The following is an 18,784-nucleotide window of genomic DNA, read 5'->3' on the forward strand; positions in this document are numbered from 1 at the left end:
TGATCTATGGGAGAGATCATTCGAGACAACCATCTCTGTTAGCTCTGAGATACTGAAGAGTGGTCTCCTCTCCTTGGCAGAGGCCAGGCTGTCCCCTCTAGCCCTAGAGAAGGAAGTTCAGGAGTTGGCTGATGGTCCCTCAGGCCCTTGATTTTCGCTCTTGAGTGAGTGGGACTAGCACTCCTCATGTATGGCAGCTGAGGAGTTATGTTCCTCAAGTAACACAATAAATTAAAACCTGATTTTCTGTGGAAACACAGTGTTCCTTGCAGTGCTCTTGTGAGTTTTCAGGTTGCTGGGGGGACTGACATCAAAGCTTGGGAGACTTAAAAAGCCATCCAAAACTCAATGTTTGTAAATCATATGTAGGGCAATGGCAATCTTTATTCTTTCTTTTTGTTGTTGTTATAGCTATTACTTGCTGCAGTAGCTGTTTTTCTTACTACTTTCTGCTGTCCTATACCATTCTTGGAACATGCATTAAGTGAAATCATGGTTCCAATGAAGCTGATGACAGTTACAGTCTCTGTACACTTGATTTTGTACAGACCTTCAGGTGCGCTTTGCAGTATTTGGACTAACTTTGACTGGAGAAGTCAAATTTGCGCTACACTAGAGCATGCTGCACCAGAGCTTCTGTTGCCTGTGCTTTCTCACACAGAGAATGCTGAATAAAGTTAGTTAGTTCAGTAGGAATGATGTTTCCATTTAACTAAACATGGCATATGATTTACTCTAACAAAGTTATTTCAAATTAAAGACTGTTCTTGTGTGTGTTTATGGGAAGGGTATAATTTCCTGTTCATCATTATTGCTCCAGGACACAGTTTTGTGTCTTGTATGAAACAGGTCTTTTCCATTTGTTGAACCTCATTCATAGGGGGGTGAAGACTGACACAGGTGGACAAGATTAAGCTGTTGTGATGGGATTTACCTCACCTGCCCTTAGCTATCCCCAAGGTATAATTTGTTTGTGCTCCTTTTGTATAACAGTTGAAGGAAAGAATGAAGAGAAAGAGAGGAGTGTTCATCTCAGGCTAGTGTAGGCAAAGAAGAATTGCCTGATGGAAATGCCTCTCTCTGTATCGATCATGCAAGGAACCTGGACAACTCGGCACTTCATTTATGGGTGCTTTGAATTAGCTGCAATGAATTCATCCAGCCAGTGGTATAGAAGTCTAACTGCTCAGAACATTACAGAACACTCTGGCTATCTTTGTAATAGTCACAAATTATGATGTTGGAGCCAGTTTGCATTAAAGAAACCACACTATTGTGCATGCATGCATTTCACTTTTAAGCATTGTTTCAGGTTGGCGGGATTTGTAATACAAAAGTGGCCAAGTGCATATATGTTTGGGTTTTTTAAAGTTTGAATAGTGCAAAGCAGCACCCAAGGGAGACAAAATAAGGACTAAAACCTCAGTAAGTCAGTTCTGATTAAATCTTGCAAGAAAATAAAGCAACTGCCAGGAAGAACTTGTGTTTTCAATAGGTAATTATAACTCCACATGGAAAAACTGCAATTTTGTTTGCTCATTGTTGCATAACAGCAGACACGTGTGTGGTAATTGTATCTGTGCAGTGTATGTGTATCTCCAGGGTGCTGTGTGGTCTTGCAGAGAACACTGTAAGAATATACATTCCCTTTATTTTTTTCCTTCTCTTCCTCCCTCTGTAAGCTGCCTCCATCTTGATGTGATGGACCGTGAAATATTAAAAACTCCTTCCTTTTCTAAAAGAAGAGTGAACACTGCAGCAGTGGATTGGTGCAAAGAAAACAATACTTTTGCAAAAATCTTTTCAATCTTTTGCCGAATATGTCTCAGAAGCCATAGAGCAGCTGGGAAATGAAGTATATGAAGGAATTACATATGTACCTACAATTTGAAATTTTAACCAGTGTGCTGCAATTTGTAACACTGTGTGAATGGACTGCAGTGCAGAGAGGGGAAGCATCTTGTTTCTTCAGTGAATAAGAACTCTGGGATTGCTGGAGAGCTTTTGTGAAAAACAGTTTATTCCCCAGGAAGAGGCTTCAAGACTGGGATATGTGAGACAGAATGAAAAAACAAAACAAAACTAAAACAAACAAACAAGAAGCTTTATTTTCTTAATATTGTTTCTCTCTGGAATGTAATTTTTAGTGGGTTTGTGTGAAAGACTTACTGACAGCATTTAACAAACAAGGCATTGGAACCTGCCAAACAACCAGCAAGACTTGACCAGGATGCCTTCTGTCTTAAGCAATGTTGCTATGATGTAACTGGAGTCATTGCTGAGGCCAGCTGAGAAAACATGGTCCTGTGCATTGTCCTGTTGCGTGCTGGCCTGTATTTGCGCTCTTTGCAATGGTATTTTTAGGACACTAGAAATGCATAGGGCTTGATGTCAATCCAAAAGAGAAGCATTCTTGTTGATGGCTGTGGATAGCTATGTGTGAATAGATGCTTACATTTTACCATAATTAACTGACACCTACTGAATAATTGCTGGATTTAGCTGGAGAGGGCAGAAGGAGCAGTAACAACCCTGAAGAGACTGGAAAGCCAGGGAGTGAGGCAGAAATTATCTAAACCTATCCAAAACTATTTTAATTTTTACAGCGGTAGGACAGACTTGAGTTCAAGGCTCAACTCTGTTATTTGGATTGCAGCTCCGTTTGAAAAAGAAATGTCCCTATGTGACTCATATTTCATCTCCCGGTCTCTTATCAGAAGCTCTCTTTCTTTACCTCAGTGTATCCCTTCTCCGTGTTGCCTCTGCATAGATCAAGCCAGAAATTGTGAGGAAGACACAGAACCTTTGTTTTTTTTCTGTACCATTTTTAAACTCAGCTGTATTCTGTAACAGGAGCCATCAGTGTTGTGGTTCAAATACTGCTGTGAAGGAATAAAGTCCTGACTTTTCCTCACAGATGAAGTAGAAATGTCCAAAGGAGGGTGGCTTCACTTCTCCATTTAAACAGGCTCCAGTCTCACATTGCATTTCTGAGCAGCTCCATCCTTTGTTATAGATGTGAGATGTGTTTTACTAGGTTGGGTGATGGAGCCAAATACCTTATGCCAGTAACTAGAGCAGTTTTTGTCAGGTGTTGGTAAATGTAAGCAAGGAAGTCATGTACATTGTGTGGCAATAAGACAATTCCCCAAAGTCTTTTTATAGCAACCCATCTTCCTGAAATGAGATGAGGTCTTTGGTAAGTGTTATTTGTCAGTGTTATTTTGAAGAGGAAAAAGTGAAGCCTATTTCTCAACAGTGGTTGTCACCAGCTTCTGTGTAATAAATGAACTTGTTTCACAAGCACAAAAGCACTCTCACTCTGACTGTAGCAACTGCTTTTTGTAATGTTGAGTACATGGACAATCATGCTAAACTGTCACATGAAAACCTTAAGAGCTTTAAAGCACTATTCTTTATGTTAGGTTTTAAAAAATGACAAGGTCTTATGAAACCTAAACTGTACTTTGTAGATCAGACTAATATCAATGATGTTGATGTTTCATCATGTATTTCTTAATGTGTACACTTTCTTGTTAACAGAATCTAAAATCCAAAAGACTATGCTTTGAGCTGGCGAATCAACAGCATAAAACATTCCTTTACAGGTTCTCTTGCAAAACAGGTTGTGTAAGAAGTACAATGGCACAGGACAGTATTTACTATGAAACTGAGAAGCAAACCTAAAGGCCTTTTATTCTTTTTTTTTAATAGGTAGCTCAGTTGTCTTGGATTGAAAAGAAAGTAGCTGCTGCTCTCTTTGGGACTCCACCAACTTCAACAGTAGAAGAAGCGTTGCAGCATTTCCTTAAGGTAAGTCCTAGCCAAGGGTTTCCCTGTGCGAGTGCTTACCAGCTGCTCTAGGTCACTGTTGTTGAGATGTCTGCATCGCAGATGATGTTCAGTGGCTGTAAATCCAGGGCTCTCCCAATTAGCACAGTGATCTCTGCTAAAATGTTTTTTTCTCCTCTGTTTTTCAATTAATTTGGAGATGAGTGGCTAGCACCTTTCTTCTCTTTTTTTTAGTTTTAGGGAATTCTTCAATGACTTGCCATGTTAGTAGTTATTGGTTAAATGTGAGATGGATGTAGATTAGTTATATGTGCCATTGAAACAAGTTAACCATAGTGATAACCAAAGATTTGCCTGTTTCTGCAAGAGGCTTAACATAGGCAAGGAAAACTTTGACATCGTGACACTTCTCTTTTTCTGATCTGAAGGTCTTTTCATTGAATTTCAGCAGAAGTCTTTCTTGTTTGTGGAGATGAAATTACCTTTGTAGTGAAGTAGAAAAGAAAGCTCTGTCATATAGGTCCTGGGAATGCTACTTGAATGCACAGTTATGAGAAAACACCATATGAATAAAATAAATTTGTCTTGCAATGTCTTTTGTGTTAATAATTTCTGCTTCTGGAGCTGAAAAATACATGTTTTTCACTTGACTAAATTCAAAGCATAAACTTCCATCATTACAATTACTTTCAGACAGTTTCTTGAAGGAATTGGACAAGCATATTTTCTTCACTACCAAAAGCGCTTGTTTCCTCTGTTTTTAGTAAATTTAAAGATGGAATGATCTCCTGAATTTTGGACAATACAATACATTATTGTCTTCCCAGTGTAAGAAATTTTATCCTTAAGGTCAAATTCCAGAGGTGGTAGAAATAATTTGAAATGTTCACTTTAGCTTCAGGTCATTTTGTGGTGAGCTGCAGCGTTAACTGTGGTCTTAAGTCATCTTCTGCAACAAAAATTTAATTACTGTCTAAAAGACAACTGTTTGGGTTTCTTTTTCAATTGTTTGGTAATATACAGTTGTGTTGAAAGCAGCGTTGTTTTGGTCCAAGGATTACAGCTACTATGAATTTCACTACTGCAGTTTTTCTCTCCCAAATGCTGTTTGTTCATTAAAGTTGTTTCTTGATTAGTAGAGAGTTGGTACTATTTTTATTCATCTTTCAAGCTTCTACATCTTTAAGGTGTGTTAAAAGGAAGGCAATCTTAAATTTTTTTAACAACCTGAACTTTTCAGACGAAGGTAATGTGAAAAGAAAGGCAAACCCAGAGCTAGAAGATACGGGTCTGTGAAAGAAAAATACTTATGAAGTTGATGAATACAGTTCATTACCTGTTATGCAAAGTGTGAATGATTGGTTGCTTGATTATTTCTCTGATGAGGAAATAAATATTAATAAACTAGAGAGAGAAGTGTCTTCCAACCCACTGTGTAAGTGAATGAATCCAGTAAATATTCTATAGAATGATCCTATACCTTTACAAAGCACTTAGAGAGAGAGGAGAGCAAGCAGTACAGAACATTTTAATGTGTTCTATATCAGCACCTCATGTACCTGGTTTAGGGTTTGAGTTTGGGTTTTCTTGTTTTCTGGAGATTTTTTTTTAAGTGCTAAACAGATTGTGGTGCACACAGTAGGGATGATTTAGTCTGATGTTTGAGGAAGCTTAGTGCGTTACCAAAAATGTTATGCAGACCACATAAATCTCATCACACAAGTTTTATGTCTGTTTTCTTTCCTGTTTTTTATTATTTAGGCAGAAGAAATGCATCCAGGATATTCCAAATGCAATTATGTGTATTTGGCAAAGGTAACCAAGTTCTTTTAAAAAGAATGATTTGTAGACTCTGGTATTCTTACAGTGGCCTGATTGGAAACAAAATATTTTTTCTTCTCAGTGCTATAAAGATCTTGGCCAGAAAAACAATGCACTGAAGTACTGTGATTCTGCACTGTCAATTCTCTCAGTTACTAATGAGGTGGGTATTGAGACTTATAACTTGTTCTCTTGTGACCACTGTCTTCTCTTTGGCACCCATTATTGCACTGTCTGTAATAACATAATGTTTCACTTTTTCCTCTGAACACAGAACCTTCCTTTTTCCTCCACTCTAGGTTGACTCATTACAGTTGTCTATCAACAGCTTAAAAAAAATAATCTTTGTTTAGGGGACTGTCAGGGACTTGTTTGTGTCAGGGAGTGTCAGGAGTTGAATTGCACTCTTTGTAAGTCAACCCATTTCATTAGATTCTCTTAGGCATAAGTATTTGAGTATGTCACTCTAGCTGTGCTGAAATCTTGCCCCGGACCTATTTTTTCTCAGTTGAAAGCATTCTGGATTTTGGTCCCACAGTCTCTGTTCCTGCTCCTGAAGCCGCTTGTTTGTAAGTCTTCTCAAGGCCTCCAGGGCAGCGTGTCATCTGTAGCAGAGGTAGAGAAGTTATTCAGGTTTGCCTTTGTTTTCAACCACAGTGCAGTTAAGGAGGCACAGTTCTCCCAGTTCGTATTCTAAAAGATTGTTAGATTGCTTTGTAAGCCCTTTAGAGTATTTTTACTATGTGAACACAAAATTTCTACAGATATTTGAGAGATTTTAAGTTATTTTAATTTCTCAAATATAAACCAAGTCAGGGCAAGAAGGTTCACTCTGTCTGATCTCGTGTAGAAGCAAGTTCCATAATTACCAACCTATGACTGGAAACGTCTTACCATCCTAGAGCGTGACAAGTTCAAACCTGAGCTTTGTCAGCCTAAGGGACCGCCTTTGAGCACAGCAGATGTGGTAGGGAGAGAGAGAGGTGATTCCAGAGACGAATTGGCCCTATCCCATTTAATTCTTTGAAGTTAAGGAAAAAGACTATTAAATAGCTCTGTAACTTGATTGACAATAAATGTTGTGTGTGGAGCGCTAACATGTTTATGTCAAGTGTTCCTGCTGGGAAGAAAGACCATTGCATGCCTCACCAGCAGCTGCTTCTGGGTGGCCTTCACTTTTGGCCCAAGTTATAGTATGTACCAATCATAAATTAAGCAATCATTGCTTAAGTTCAGTGTTCTTTTAAATTTGTATTGATACAGGTATGACATTAATAGTCTTTTAACTTTGCTTTATTCTTTACTTACTGTTGAAATGTACCTTCAACTTGCCTATGACAGAACATGTGAAAGACTGCTATAAAATTTCCGTTATTTGGCACCTTTTATCTTTGCATAACAAGTAGAACCAACGGTGTAAGGGAGAAAGCATACAACTGAAATTGTTTGAATTCAGCCCGTATTGTATATGGCTGCACTGACTGTGCTGGTGAATTTTTTTATTTTCCCTGTATTCAACTTACTACAGGCCAGGTAATCTTGCAGTCAACTCTGAAGCTCTCTGGTAAAATTGCAAGCAAACATATATCACAGAGAATTCTGGTGGGCAGAAAACTGTCTGTGTTTAGTAAACTGGAAGTCATTCAACAAATTCATAAAGACTCCTTGAAAAAGTGCAGAGATAGCATAGATTCGGATTCATCTTTGATAACAATAGCTGGACAAAATTTTGGTGACCAAAGGTAGTTGCTGAGGCTCCTCCTACAGTCGGTTTTGAGATGGATGCATCCAGGTGCCACATCCTTCCCCTCTCTGTCCCCTGATGGCAGAGGGAGACTAGAGGTGAAGATATGTGTAAGATGTGTCTGAGGCACCTGACTCTGCAGTTGATGGGAGGTGAATTCTGCCTCTAAAGTCCAGTGTCATCACTCTAAACATGAGCTGGAGTTCAGCACATCCTGGGCCACCTGGAGGGGTTTAGTTGCTGGTAAAAGGAATGCACCATCACATTTCTGAGGTACCGGCAGACCACAGGGGACTCTGAGGTGAAAGCAAGAATTTGGGAGCAATCTGTGAGATTTGTGTTTGTATTCTGGCAGGCAGGGTGGTGAGGAGAAGAATAGGGGTTTGTGAGCAGAAGAAAGAGCAGCAAATGGACCCCAAAAAACTTTTGTCTATCTGAAAAGAATGCTAAAATTTGTCCTTTTCTGTTTTAACTAATTCTATAGATATCACAGATTTGTGTGCTTTATCAATGTGTTTCAAGTTTAGAAAAAAAAGTCCATGAAAATATGGCATTGGGGCAATAATATGTAATTCAAATTTAAAAAAAAAAAAAAAAGGAAAACAATCAGCACAAAGTAAAACCAAGTGCATGCTGAAAGGAATTACTCTGAAATGGAGGTCTGGAACACAAACGCTGCTGATGCTGTTACCTCAAGTCCCATGTGAATTAGAATATTACGTGTTGTTTTGCTTATTGTGTTTCAGAAAGACTGTTACTGATTTTGAGGAGAAACATGTTGGAACTGAAGTAGTTCAGGCCTAGGAGCTCCACATAGGAATAACATTTAGTCAGCTTAGTTTAAGGGAGGGAAGAGACTATAGTAAGACTAAGGAGACTTTGGGGAGACAGTAATAAAGAGATGCTGATAAAGTGCCTGAATTGACTGCAGCCCTGTAAAAAATGAGGTTCTTGGTCTGAAATAGAAAACACAGGTCAGCAGCAATCTAAGGTTTTCTTTCAGTTTGCCATGGCACAGGATCCCAATGTTGTCAGCAGCGTGGTATAGTGTCACAGTCATGTGAATCTCACCATTCCCAAGTGTAATCATAGTTTCTCATGCGAGTTTTCTCTTTCTTCAGGCAGGGGAATTTCTCTATTGTTTTTATGTGTTGGCTTCTACTGAGAAACATGTATGTGTATAAAGGCATAAAATCAGGAGCAGACTGAGAGACGAAGTTGTTGGAAAGATGCCACGTTGAGGAAATGTATCGTATTTCATGATACAAATCATCCTGCAGCATAAGTATGAAAAATAATAGTAGTCAGTGGTTTACTTTTTATTGCTTCTTAGCATCCACAGTTTCCAGTGACTTCAGTGGGAACCAGAGGTGCTTGGCATCAGTAAAGTAGCCCATAGCTCATTTTAATCCTCAGGTCAAATTCTCAGCTGGTCTAAGTCAGGGCCCTTCTCTGACACTTTGTCTAGGATTCATTTCATGTAACATTTCAAGTTAAGCGAGATGATTTTTGTCTTAAATGTTGTATTGCATCCAAATATCCTTTCTGTGCATCCTTTCTACCACTTACAGAATATGTTTTTAATTCAAGGGGCAGAGGGGCTTACAAACAGGTCATTCTTGTTAAAGAACAAAAAAATCAGATGACACATTTCAACCCTATTGTAAACCCTAAAAAGGATATCAAAGAAAATATCAAAGAAGGGGCACCTTCTGAGTCAGTTACTCATGGGAGTCCTAATGTCAGGTTTTTTTAAAAAGTCTGATGCATTTTTAAGTAATGTGTCTATGCATTTATTTTGAAAGGAAATACAGGAGATTTGGTGCAATTTACATCTGGAAAACAAAACTGATGTTACAGTAATATTTTAGAGACCTTTCTCTTTATCCTCTCTACTCTAAACAAAAACCTTCAATGAATCATACACTCCTTCCTTGTCCATAAATACTGTCATACTGTAGAGTGGTACTGCACTGCTGGAGGTGCACGGGACATTAAGTTGTCCTGCTTTTCTCTGGTTGCTGTCCAGGTGGATAACCTCAGGGTCCTGGGAAACATTCACCCCTTCTGTAACAGAGATCCTAATGTTCGGGGCTGCTGTGAGTTATTGTAAAGAGCATAACAGCTGCGCTGTTTATCTAGTAGATGCTGCATTCCCCTTACTGAGACTCATGACTTTGTAGTACGCTCAAAGCCTTGGTGAGTGTGACTACATTAAGGGCTGTTGAAAACAGATGTAGTGGACTACTGTGACAGAAAAAACAAGGTTTTTTTTTAAATTTGGGGAGAAAAATGTCATTTAAATTTGAAAACATGAGCATTTGTCTTGCATATAGAAAGATAAAACAAGGGGGGTTGTGCTTGATTAAACACATAACACTTTGCACATAGAAGGAATAAGACACTAATTTATAACAAAGATTGTTAGGTATTTTTAAGACGGAAACTTGTAGAAAATTAAAGTCTCAATATAGGATTATGAAGTATAATAGTGAATATTTTTTTTTTCTTATATCTGGAGATAAGCATGGACGTGAGAGTGAACTGTGTGCTTGTAAGAGCGGTAAACTCACCACAAAGGGATTAACAGCCTTGCAGAGAAAGAGATTAAAATTTCAAGGCTCTGGTCTCTCTGATGTTTTTTGAAAATGAATCTAAAAAGTAGCAGTTATATTTTTAAAAAATGTAGTCTTGGAAGAGTTGAAGACAGCAAAGCAGGAAGAATTCAAAGCAACTCTATTTGCACTGAGAGCTGCTGAAAATCTTACTTAAATGCAGATGAAAACTTCTCTGAAGCTGAGAATATATGTTACAAAATTATTGGTTATTAAAAAAAAATATAGTAATTTCAGAAACACTCCCTCCTTCCCAGCACTTACAAATGAAGGCAATTCAGAGCTGAAATGAACAGGCGAGAGAGATTTAGAGATTATAGAAATTTATTATTACGGCATTCAGTTCTTACAGGGGTAGAATGGCAGGAAGCAGAGACATGTTAAAGACTCTGCCTTCGGCCTCAGTGACATTTGAAACTCTAGAAAAGCCCATGAGGAGGAGAAAGAGGTAAATGTAATAATGGGCAGGAACAATGGCTGAATCTTTACACAAGAATGCAGTTGCTGGGCAGAAATCATGCCCATAAGATTTTCTTACATTTTTTCACATCACCATAATTGATTACCCTGGTCATTAATTTACATTTTTTATATTGTCTGTTAGGAAAAGAGTGGGAGTTACAGAGGGATGGAATAGAGGGCAGAGTATAAACGTCAGCACCCATCCGTTATTCCTGTTACAACAGACCATTTGTGTATATTTAATTTTCCAAAGCAGATTTTCCAAGAAATGTCTCCTCTAACCACCATAGATTGATCATATGTTGCAGACTTTGCTGTGATATTTCCAAAATATTTCATTTGAAGCTGCTGTGGTAATCTGTCCTTCTAAGTAAGATTTTGCGGCGAGAAAAGTAATTTACTTTTTCTTGTGAAGTGAAGAGTATGAATTATGAGTTGTTTGTGAGAAAACTACCCATTGAAACTATGTGAATAATTTGGGTTAACCTTATAAAAATGTTTTTGTTCTCTCATCAAACAGAACATTTTCTTTTTTCAACACAACCAGCTTAATATAAAATATCATTGTTTTCAGAGGATGTTTGTTCCTTTAGATTTTATTAACATTTGTTCTCCAAATTCCGTGCAAAAGTCCGTGGTGTTTCAATTACAAACTAACGGAAGTGTTCAGATTTGCGTTCATTTTGAATAATACTGCTTGTGGAGTGGAACAAGAATTTCCCCGCAGCTACCACCAACCCAGAATTAAAGTATCTTTTGAATATACTTTAGAAAGCTATTCCTTAATTAGTGATTCTGTTTACACTGAATAGAAGTTCTTCAAGCTCAGGGAATGGGCCTTTTAAAAAATTATTTTGAAGAGATCAGATTTCAAACTGTAAAATGCTGGGAAAAATGAGACATTTGTAAAAGAGCTGCAAAAAGAATTTGAGACCTCCTATATTTTATATTATTTTGCACTTCAGAGAACGCAGTCTATTTTTCTCTTAGTGATCAGACTGATTTGCTGTCTGCATGTTTTTGAAGTGCTTGCCAAAAGGTTTGTTTACATTGTCTGCATATTCTTTTGCCCTCTCCAAAACCAGAAAAACAGTTCCAAAAATGAAGACTTTTTTTGTAGTGTAGTAGTTTCATACATAAGGATAAAGTCTATCATGATAAATACTGAGCTTATTCTATTTATGGTTAAATTGACTAGTTTGTCTCAAAGTATTCATTTTCACATCCTGTCAAAGTTAACATGGTTTTGGCCAAGTTCTTAGTGCGGCAAGACTAATCATTGGGCGGTGTGGAGCGCGTCTCCTCCGCTGGCCTCCTCACGATGCAGGGGGAGAATGGGAGAAGCTCTCATGGAGGTGGCGGTGCAGGGAGGGATTAGAGGTTCGCAATTGATTTCCTGTTTTTGTCGAGTGGCTGGAGGAAGTCAAGCTTCCAGGAGTTTGAAATATATTACCTCAGAGTCAATACAGAGGGTGACAGGGAGCCTCAACAGGCATCTTTCTGAAGGGGCTGTAACTCAACGTCAGCGTGTTCAAGCCCTTTCAGTGCTGACTACATAGAAAGAAGGGCTGGAGGTCCCACCCTGGTGGGGGCGATGGCTGGACAGAAAAAGGGGAACATCTTGAATGCCAAAAGCTTCGTGTTGTATACAATAGTAAAACAGATTACAGGTGAAACTTAGTCTTTTAAGTTAGAAAAGAAATAGCGGATAAAAATTTTGCACGAGCATTTATTCTAAATTGAATTCTGCCATTCTGTAATTTTTCAGCGGCAGTCCTCGAACTAGCTGAACTGTTCATTCACAGTCCTGGGTGTGAATGGGTGTTTTTTCCTCTACTTGAAGTATAATCAGAAAACGTGGAATTATTGTCAGCTACATATTTTAAAGCTGTGCTTGCCTTGATCCTAAAAGCCTTGAAAAGTCACGGTTCTTCCCCAGAGGGAGATACTAAAAATATGAAAGAACATAAAATGCCCAAACTTGCGACATACAACGGTCATACAGGAGGTTGCAAGTGAATGATTGCATTGGTTTATTGAAATATCTAAGGGGAAAAACAGTATTATGCAATTGTATGTAAATCAATGCCTACTACAGTCACACCATCTGTGAGAGTCTATCATGAAACCAAGAATGGACAGCATGTAGCTTTATATGATTTATATTGTCCACAAGAGCTGTCACTGTCTAATTAATGATCTTTGTGCATATTTAGGAGTCTCTGCTGTTCCAGTCCAGGATCTCTCCTGAAGCTGCAGAGGAATGATACAGCTGTACCCAAAAGCAGGGGTGTCTCTCAGCACCTCGTTGCTGTGAGTGCGTATCAGAGTACAGCTTTGGACCACCCTGGCAGCCCAGTTCCTTTAATATACCAATGCAGCCCCGCTGACTTCAGTGAAACCTTATAGGATGCATGTCAGCTTGGGATTTGGCAGTGGCTACACACAACTATGTTGTAGTTGGCTGGTGTAACCCTTTTGGCTGTGGTCATGGGGGTGTATCGTTCTCTGTTGACAGTCATGACTTTGTCAACAAGTGCACACATGTGCAGTGCCGGGGTTGAGTGTGTTTAGCACATAAGGAAGTAATTAGCGGAGATGGAAGGTAAATTATCTTTCTGTCTGTGCTTAAATTGCCATTTAATTTTTGCATGCACATTTAAATATGTATGTCTGTGTGTATATATATTTATCAGTAAAATTTTTCAGCAGAAATTAACTGTCAAAATATGACTACCTCCAGTTAAGCCAATATTCCCTTTTTCCCACCAGCTCTCTCTTCCATCTCGCTCTTGTTTTCAACTCCCTCACTTCTCTTGTTCAGTCCCTGGCCTCCCGGGTCTCTTTTTCCTGTGCGTATTCCCCGTGGATGATGAAACATAAAAGAAAAGCAACTAAATAGGAAGAGGGGAAAATACAGTCACTGACCCTGTAATTTGAATACCTTTTGTGCAGCAGTTTGCAGAACATTTTGAACTCATATTCAACTCTGAAAATGATATGAGAAGTGTTTAATAAATGTTAGCCTTGACAGTAAAGAGTCAAAGTTGAAAATGGCTGTGTATTCAGTCAGCGCTGAACTCAGCCTCAGGGTGAACAAGTGGGACTGACGCACAAATGCTTCATTCCTCCTATGACTCGCACCTCTTCCTCTCCCTGCTATGGTCTAAAGGGAGATCAAAGCCTGCCCATCTTAAAAAAAAAAAAAAAAAACCAGACAACAACAAAAAAAAGCCGACCTGATTGTTCATTTTCAGAAAGCCACAGACCCAGAAATCAATGAGGAAGAAAGTTGGCCAAATACAGGATTTATGGCTTTACTTTCCCATTAGCCGTCAGGCTTTCGTCATTAATGAAGTTTTCATCCTTAAAGCTGGAGATAGGTACCCTGGAGTTGTGGCTTCTCCCTTCTTTTAGCATGACACACCTCTTGATCTGGAAGAACTTTATCCAAAGGTGACATAATAGTTCACTGACCATTCTCAACTTTGTTTTTAATATTGTTATGTTGTTAGTGGGGTTTTTTGTTTGTTTGTTTGTTTTTAATGATTTTGCCATCTGAGTTCTTATTATTGACTGAAAGCTGCTGGCTCAATTAATGCAGCCTGTTAAGTAGTTTGCAAAAATAATAATTCCTGCTTTTACTGATGTAGTCTTGTTTAGAACTGGCGGCCCAGAGGTAGGAGGTTTTGCATGTTTGCAGTTTCTTCTCCAGCAAGTTCTTAGAACAATCCTCTGATTGTTTCATGCTTTTTCCAAAGCCCAGAGGAAGATTCAGGAAAGATTGCTTAATATTTTTTGGGACCTTTGCAACTCCTTAAAGCTCATTGCCCAATATAATTCCTTGCTTCTAAGGAGAGAAACAATTATATGAAGTTGTTTGGAGATATATTTTTAAAACGCTGTATCCTGCAAAGTGAGTAAAGAATCCCATCAACCCATGAAAAGCGGAACACCGTTCAGATATAAGAAAACCTGCATCTTTATCATTTTCAGCTTACCAAAGTGTGAAGAGAGTAGGACCAGATGCATTAAAGCCTTTTTCATTTTCTTGATAGCGTAAGACAATATCTGGCTTTTTACTATTTTGTTTAGTGGAAGTTGGAACCATTTCACAAGCTGACCACAGTCAGTACAGAAATGTGTATTTTCCCTGAATTAATCAATATATTGATAGAAATTTGAATTTTCCAATTTTTATTGAAAGCCATGGGCTGGTTCTCCAGGCAGCCTGTAGTGTCATGGAGTTGAAGGGGTGCTGAATTCAGTGGGACATATCCTCCGTTAGAGTATTTTGGCAGAGCTTGCCGGCTTTGCAGTGTGTGCCTTTTAAAGCCTCTGATAAATGATTAGGCAGATAGTTTAGCCTATTGTTGCCAGTGGGAGCAAGGCAGTGACTCCAAGAGAAGTGTCCAGCTAATGTATTAATGCCTTAATCCAGACCAATAATATAATGTAGTTTGACATGTCTGGCATATGGTTTCTATCATCTCAATATTCTTCTCTGTTCCTTCATGACATTATAGACAACTAACCAAAATAAAGAGAAGCAGGAATTTCTTCACCCGTAAAATGTATTTTAAAATGTCCTGTATTTTGTTCCAGCTCTTTGGTTGATTGGATAATGAAGTGATCCTGAAATTCAGCGATTACTTCACTGTCTGTCCACAGTATTTTCTTTCAGAATTGCCTGTGGCGTTATCTGGGAAAGAAATATTGGTCTATGTCGTTAGAAATACTTGCGCAAAATTTGTGATGTGCAAGTGCTTTTCACTTGCACTGCTAAGGACACATAGGTGCAGGTATTGGATGTTTGGACGCTTACCAGCCTGCAGGTATGAGGTGCTGACGTTTCAGAAATGTGATTTTAAAACCAAGGTGCATTTTGCAAGCTAGACGATTTGCAGTGGCAAGTAAAACAAGTGGATTATCTCCAGGAGACATTTAAAAAATAAGTAGAATAATGGAGTTTTTGTACTGTGGTTACACGTTCGTATGCATTTACCCCTTTCCAAACAGATTACACATGGAGTCACCAAAACATGTCACTGGTGGGCTGGGTTTGGTTTAAAGCCCTATGCAAACTGTGCACATACACACTGGGCTGAAAGGAGCCTTTCCCTTCTGCCATAGGAGGTATTATATACTGTGGTGTTGGCTCTGAGCACAGCACTTGCCTCTTGCTCCTCCATTGGCTGCACTCTGCTGTGAGCCCAGCAGCATAGGCAGAGCCCACCAACACCAGTATGGAAGATACTGAGGGTGTAGTCAGTTCATGGTGGTTACTACAGGTAGGTATTGCTGTATGCACTGAAACCACAATCTGACCTGTGTCATTAATTACATTTCCCTATGTTTTCCTGTTAATTGCATAGTAAATCATTAGCAGACGTCACGGAAATGTCTTCAGAAGAACTGTACACAGTTGGGTCGCAAGATTATGTAAATTATAAGACAAGGCAGTACTTCATGCAAAGTGCACCAGTAAAAGTTATGGCCTAAGCTGAAAGGCTCACTGGTCTGCTGAGAAGGCTATTTGTGGCTAACATTTTAAGTGTTTTAACAGAGCTGTAAAGGGAGGGCTTCCATCTGGCTCTTGTTTTCCCTTCAAACTTTATTTTTGCATTCACTGATAAATTAACTTACGATGCAGTCATTATATTCTATGGCTGATGGAGTTGTGTGTTATGTCTGTTGTTAGTAAAGAAATGTGGACAGGCACATATTAGGCAAATGAAGGGATTTATCCTATCTAAGTTGATGCATGATTGTCTGTTTCTTTCAGGATAAAGAGGCCCAGAAAGACTTAGAGGCTCTACTTCTCACACTGAAGCTGTGATACTGTGCACTTTTTAACTCTTCACACTGGGATAAAATTGCAAAACTAAAATAAGAATCTGAAGTGACTGGGAACTGCGGGTGAATTCCAGCTATGTCAGTGGGAAAACTGTCACTGATTTTAGTTGGCTTGGTTCATGGCATTTAAGCATCTGGCGATTATGATATGAAAATGATGCGTTCTTTTTTGATTATTTATAATCTTGAACTGAAGTTTAACTTTAGATTGCTGACACTGTGAGTCTAATTCTCTGAACATAAAGTCCACTGCTGGCAATGGACCTATAGGGGTTTAGAATGCGAAATGCATAAATCTCATTCTGTCAAAGATTAATTGACTACTATGTGATGCCAGCACAGAACTGTGTGTAGCAAAAACAAACAAACAAATGTTTCTATAGTAAATTATATTTGTATCAGCTAATTTACACAGATGAATACAGAAGAAAATCATGAATGTTTATGTTTACACATTTCTGTACTCTTATAAAAATAGAATCATGTTGAAGTTAAAGAAAAAGCTGTTGCCTCCATGGAGCTCTTTTAACTTTAAACCTACTCTTGGTTTTACAAAGAAATGTGAAAACTTTATAAATTAAATATTAAAATTATATTTTATTTGTAATATCAAATACAATATTAAAAATCAGACCAATTAAATGAAGTGTTTAGATTAATTTATTACAGCTGTGATGTTTAATGGATTTGTTACAGGACCTCCACCAAGTCTGTGAATCCTGGCTCTTTGTCTCTGAACAGTTGCCAAGCACGGTGGCATCAGTGTATCTTCAGAGAAACTAGTCCAGCGTGTGACCATCACTAACTTTTTATATCATCTATATAAAATAACCTGTGCATAAAAATAGACTAACAAAAGACCTGCTACTTCTGTGTGAATGTGTAGGACAGCAATGTTTTCAATAAAATGTAACAGGTAGGGCAAGAATTCTGTTCACCATTGGACTAATCCAGAATTCACCAAAGTCTGTAGAAAAGTAGAGACCAGTTTTCATTGGCTTTTAATTCGGGATCTTAATCTACATGCACGGAGTGTACCTGGAAGAACTAAGCATTTCTGCTAAAGGAAATGCAGTTGGATGAGGACCACCATGCTTTCCCTTGACCTATGTGATGTGTAAGATAACATGGACCAGTTTATGGGTAAAACAAGGAGGAGTCCTGTGGCACCAGTATATTGAGGCTTTAATTTTGTACAGATGTGGAACAGTGGAAGTAGCAAGTAGGAACTACAGTCACCGCAACAAAGATCTAAAAATTGGGTACACGTGGAGGAGTATGTATACATATGACTGAAGCATCTCATAGTAAGAGTGAGCTTTAACTACTAACAACAGAAGGCAATAGATTCAGTAGACTTGGAGAAGACACATGTGTAGAGTTACATTTGAATTTAGCCTGACTCCGTGGCATAAAGTACAGATTTATTTTCATAAAGTAGGGCTCTCTGTATTTTAAAACATTTTCTTTAAGAACATGTTGTCAGACATGCAGGCATTACTGTGAGATATCTCTGAACAAAATCTGAAAGTTCAGAACTGGTTCTGAGTTCTTGCTGTTATGTTCCTGTTTTTCATTATCCTGAAGATCTTCACAAATTGAAATATGCATTTTAGTTGTTCTTAATGTTCGTTTGTGGGAAAATAGTTCCCACAGCTCTTTTTCAATTCCAGAGTTCTCTATTTTTCATACATATTTTCAGAGAAAAGGGGAAATACCATATGAGATAAATCCTCTCAAGTAATTCCTTCTGTGACAGAATAATCGACTTGTGAACAGAGAAGCTGCAAAGGTGATATATCCTGATTTTGGTAAGGGGCTTTTGGTAAAAGCTGTTTTGCACATTGTCATAGCCAATGCAGGAAGTATAATGTAAACGGATCTACAAAAGTGGTATGTATTGGCGGTTGTAGTTAACAACTCATTGTGACCTGGGAGGATATAATGAGGTCTTTACTTAGATCAATTTTATGCTGGTTGAAATACTTTATAAAATACATTGGATTATGCAATAGATATTTCATTTACAAGCAGTTATTGCTGATAAAGTCTGAAGGAGTATTGGAGGAATATATTAGAACAAGAAGTAATTTAATTGCTGAAATTAGGTGACTTAAGTAGAATTTGCTTCATGAAGGGCAAATAGAAAATATTGAATGGAAGTAAGTAAGAGATAGAGGATGGAGGCGACCCGGCTAGTTGTGGTAATCCTGTGGAAAAGAACATGCGTATTCTGGTGAGTGGCAAGCTAATCATGGGTCAATAATGTCATGTTATTGTGAGAAAGCAAGTTTCATACTAGACCGAATAAATAAGTATTCCCCATTAAATTCATATGAAATAGCCTTTTACTCCAATTAGGCCTAATAAGGTCTAATGAGATCTGAGCTGGAACGCTATATCCAGTTTCAGACATCACACTTCAAGGAGGCTGGGGGCTAATTGGAAAGAGTCCAGTGGAGAGAGACAAGAAAGATGAGAGTGCTAGACAACA

General features: G+C 38.4%; 1 protein-coding gene across 3 annotated transcripts in view; it reads left to right on the forward strand.

The window, feature by feature from the left end:
• The window catches only part of RMDN2 (regulator of microtubule dynamics 2), a gene marked incomplete at its 3' end in the record, with an annotated part of 48,842 nt that extends 31,601 nt beyond the window's left edge, over positions 1 to 17,241 (forward strand). For 2 of the 3 annotated variants that reach the window (XM_082049289.1, XM_082049290.1), the window contains exons 8-11: positions 3,715 to 3,813; positions 5,554 to 5,607; positions 5,696 to 5,776; positions 16,220 to 17,241. In XM_082049289.1, the coding sequence (XP_081905415.1) occupies positions 3,715 to 3,813; positions 5,554 to 5,607; positions 5,696 to 5,776; positions 16,220 to 16,273 (288 nt within the window). Of the gene's footprint in view, positions 1 to 3,714; positions 3,814 to 5,553; positions 5,608 to 5,695; positions 5,882 to 16,219 lie in introns of those variants that run through there. The other variant, XM_082049291.1, reaches the window with a different exon arrangement.
• Positions 17,242 to 18,784: the final 1,543 nt, after the last annotated feature.

This window comes from Streptopelia decaocto, assembly GCF_964273445.1.
Source record: "Streptopelia decaocto genome assembly, chromosome: 3".
NCBI classification, from domain to species: domain Eukaryota; kingdom Metazoa; phylum Chordata; class Aves; order Columbiformes; family Columbidae; genus Streptopelia; species Streptopelia decaocto.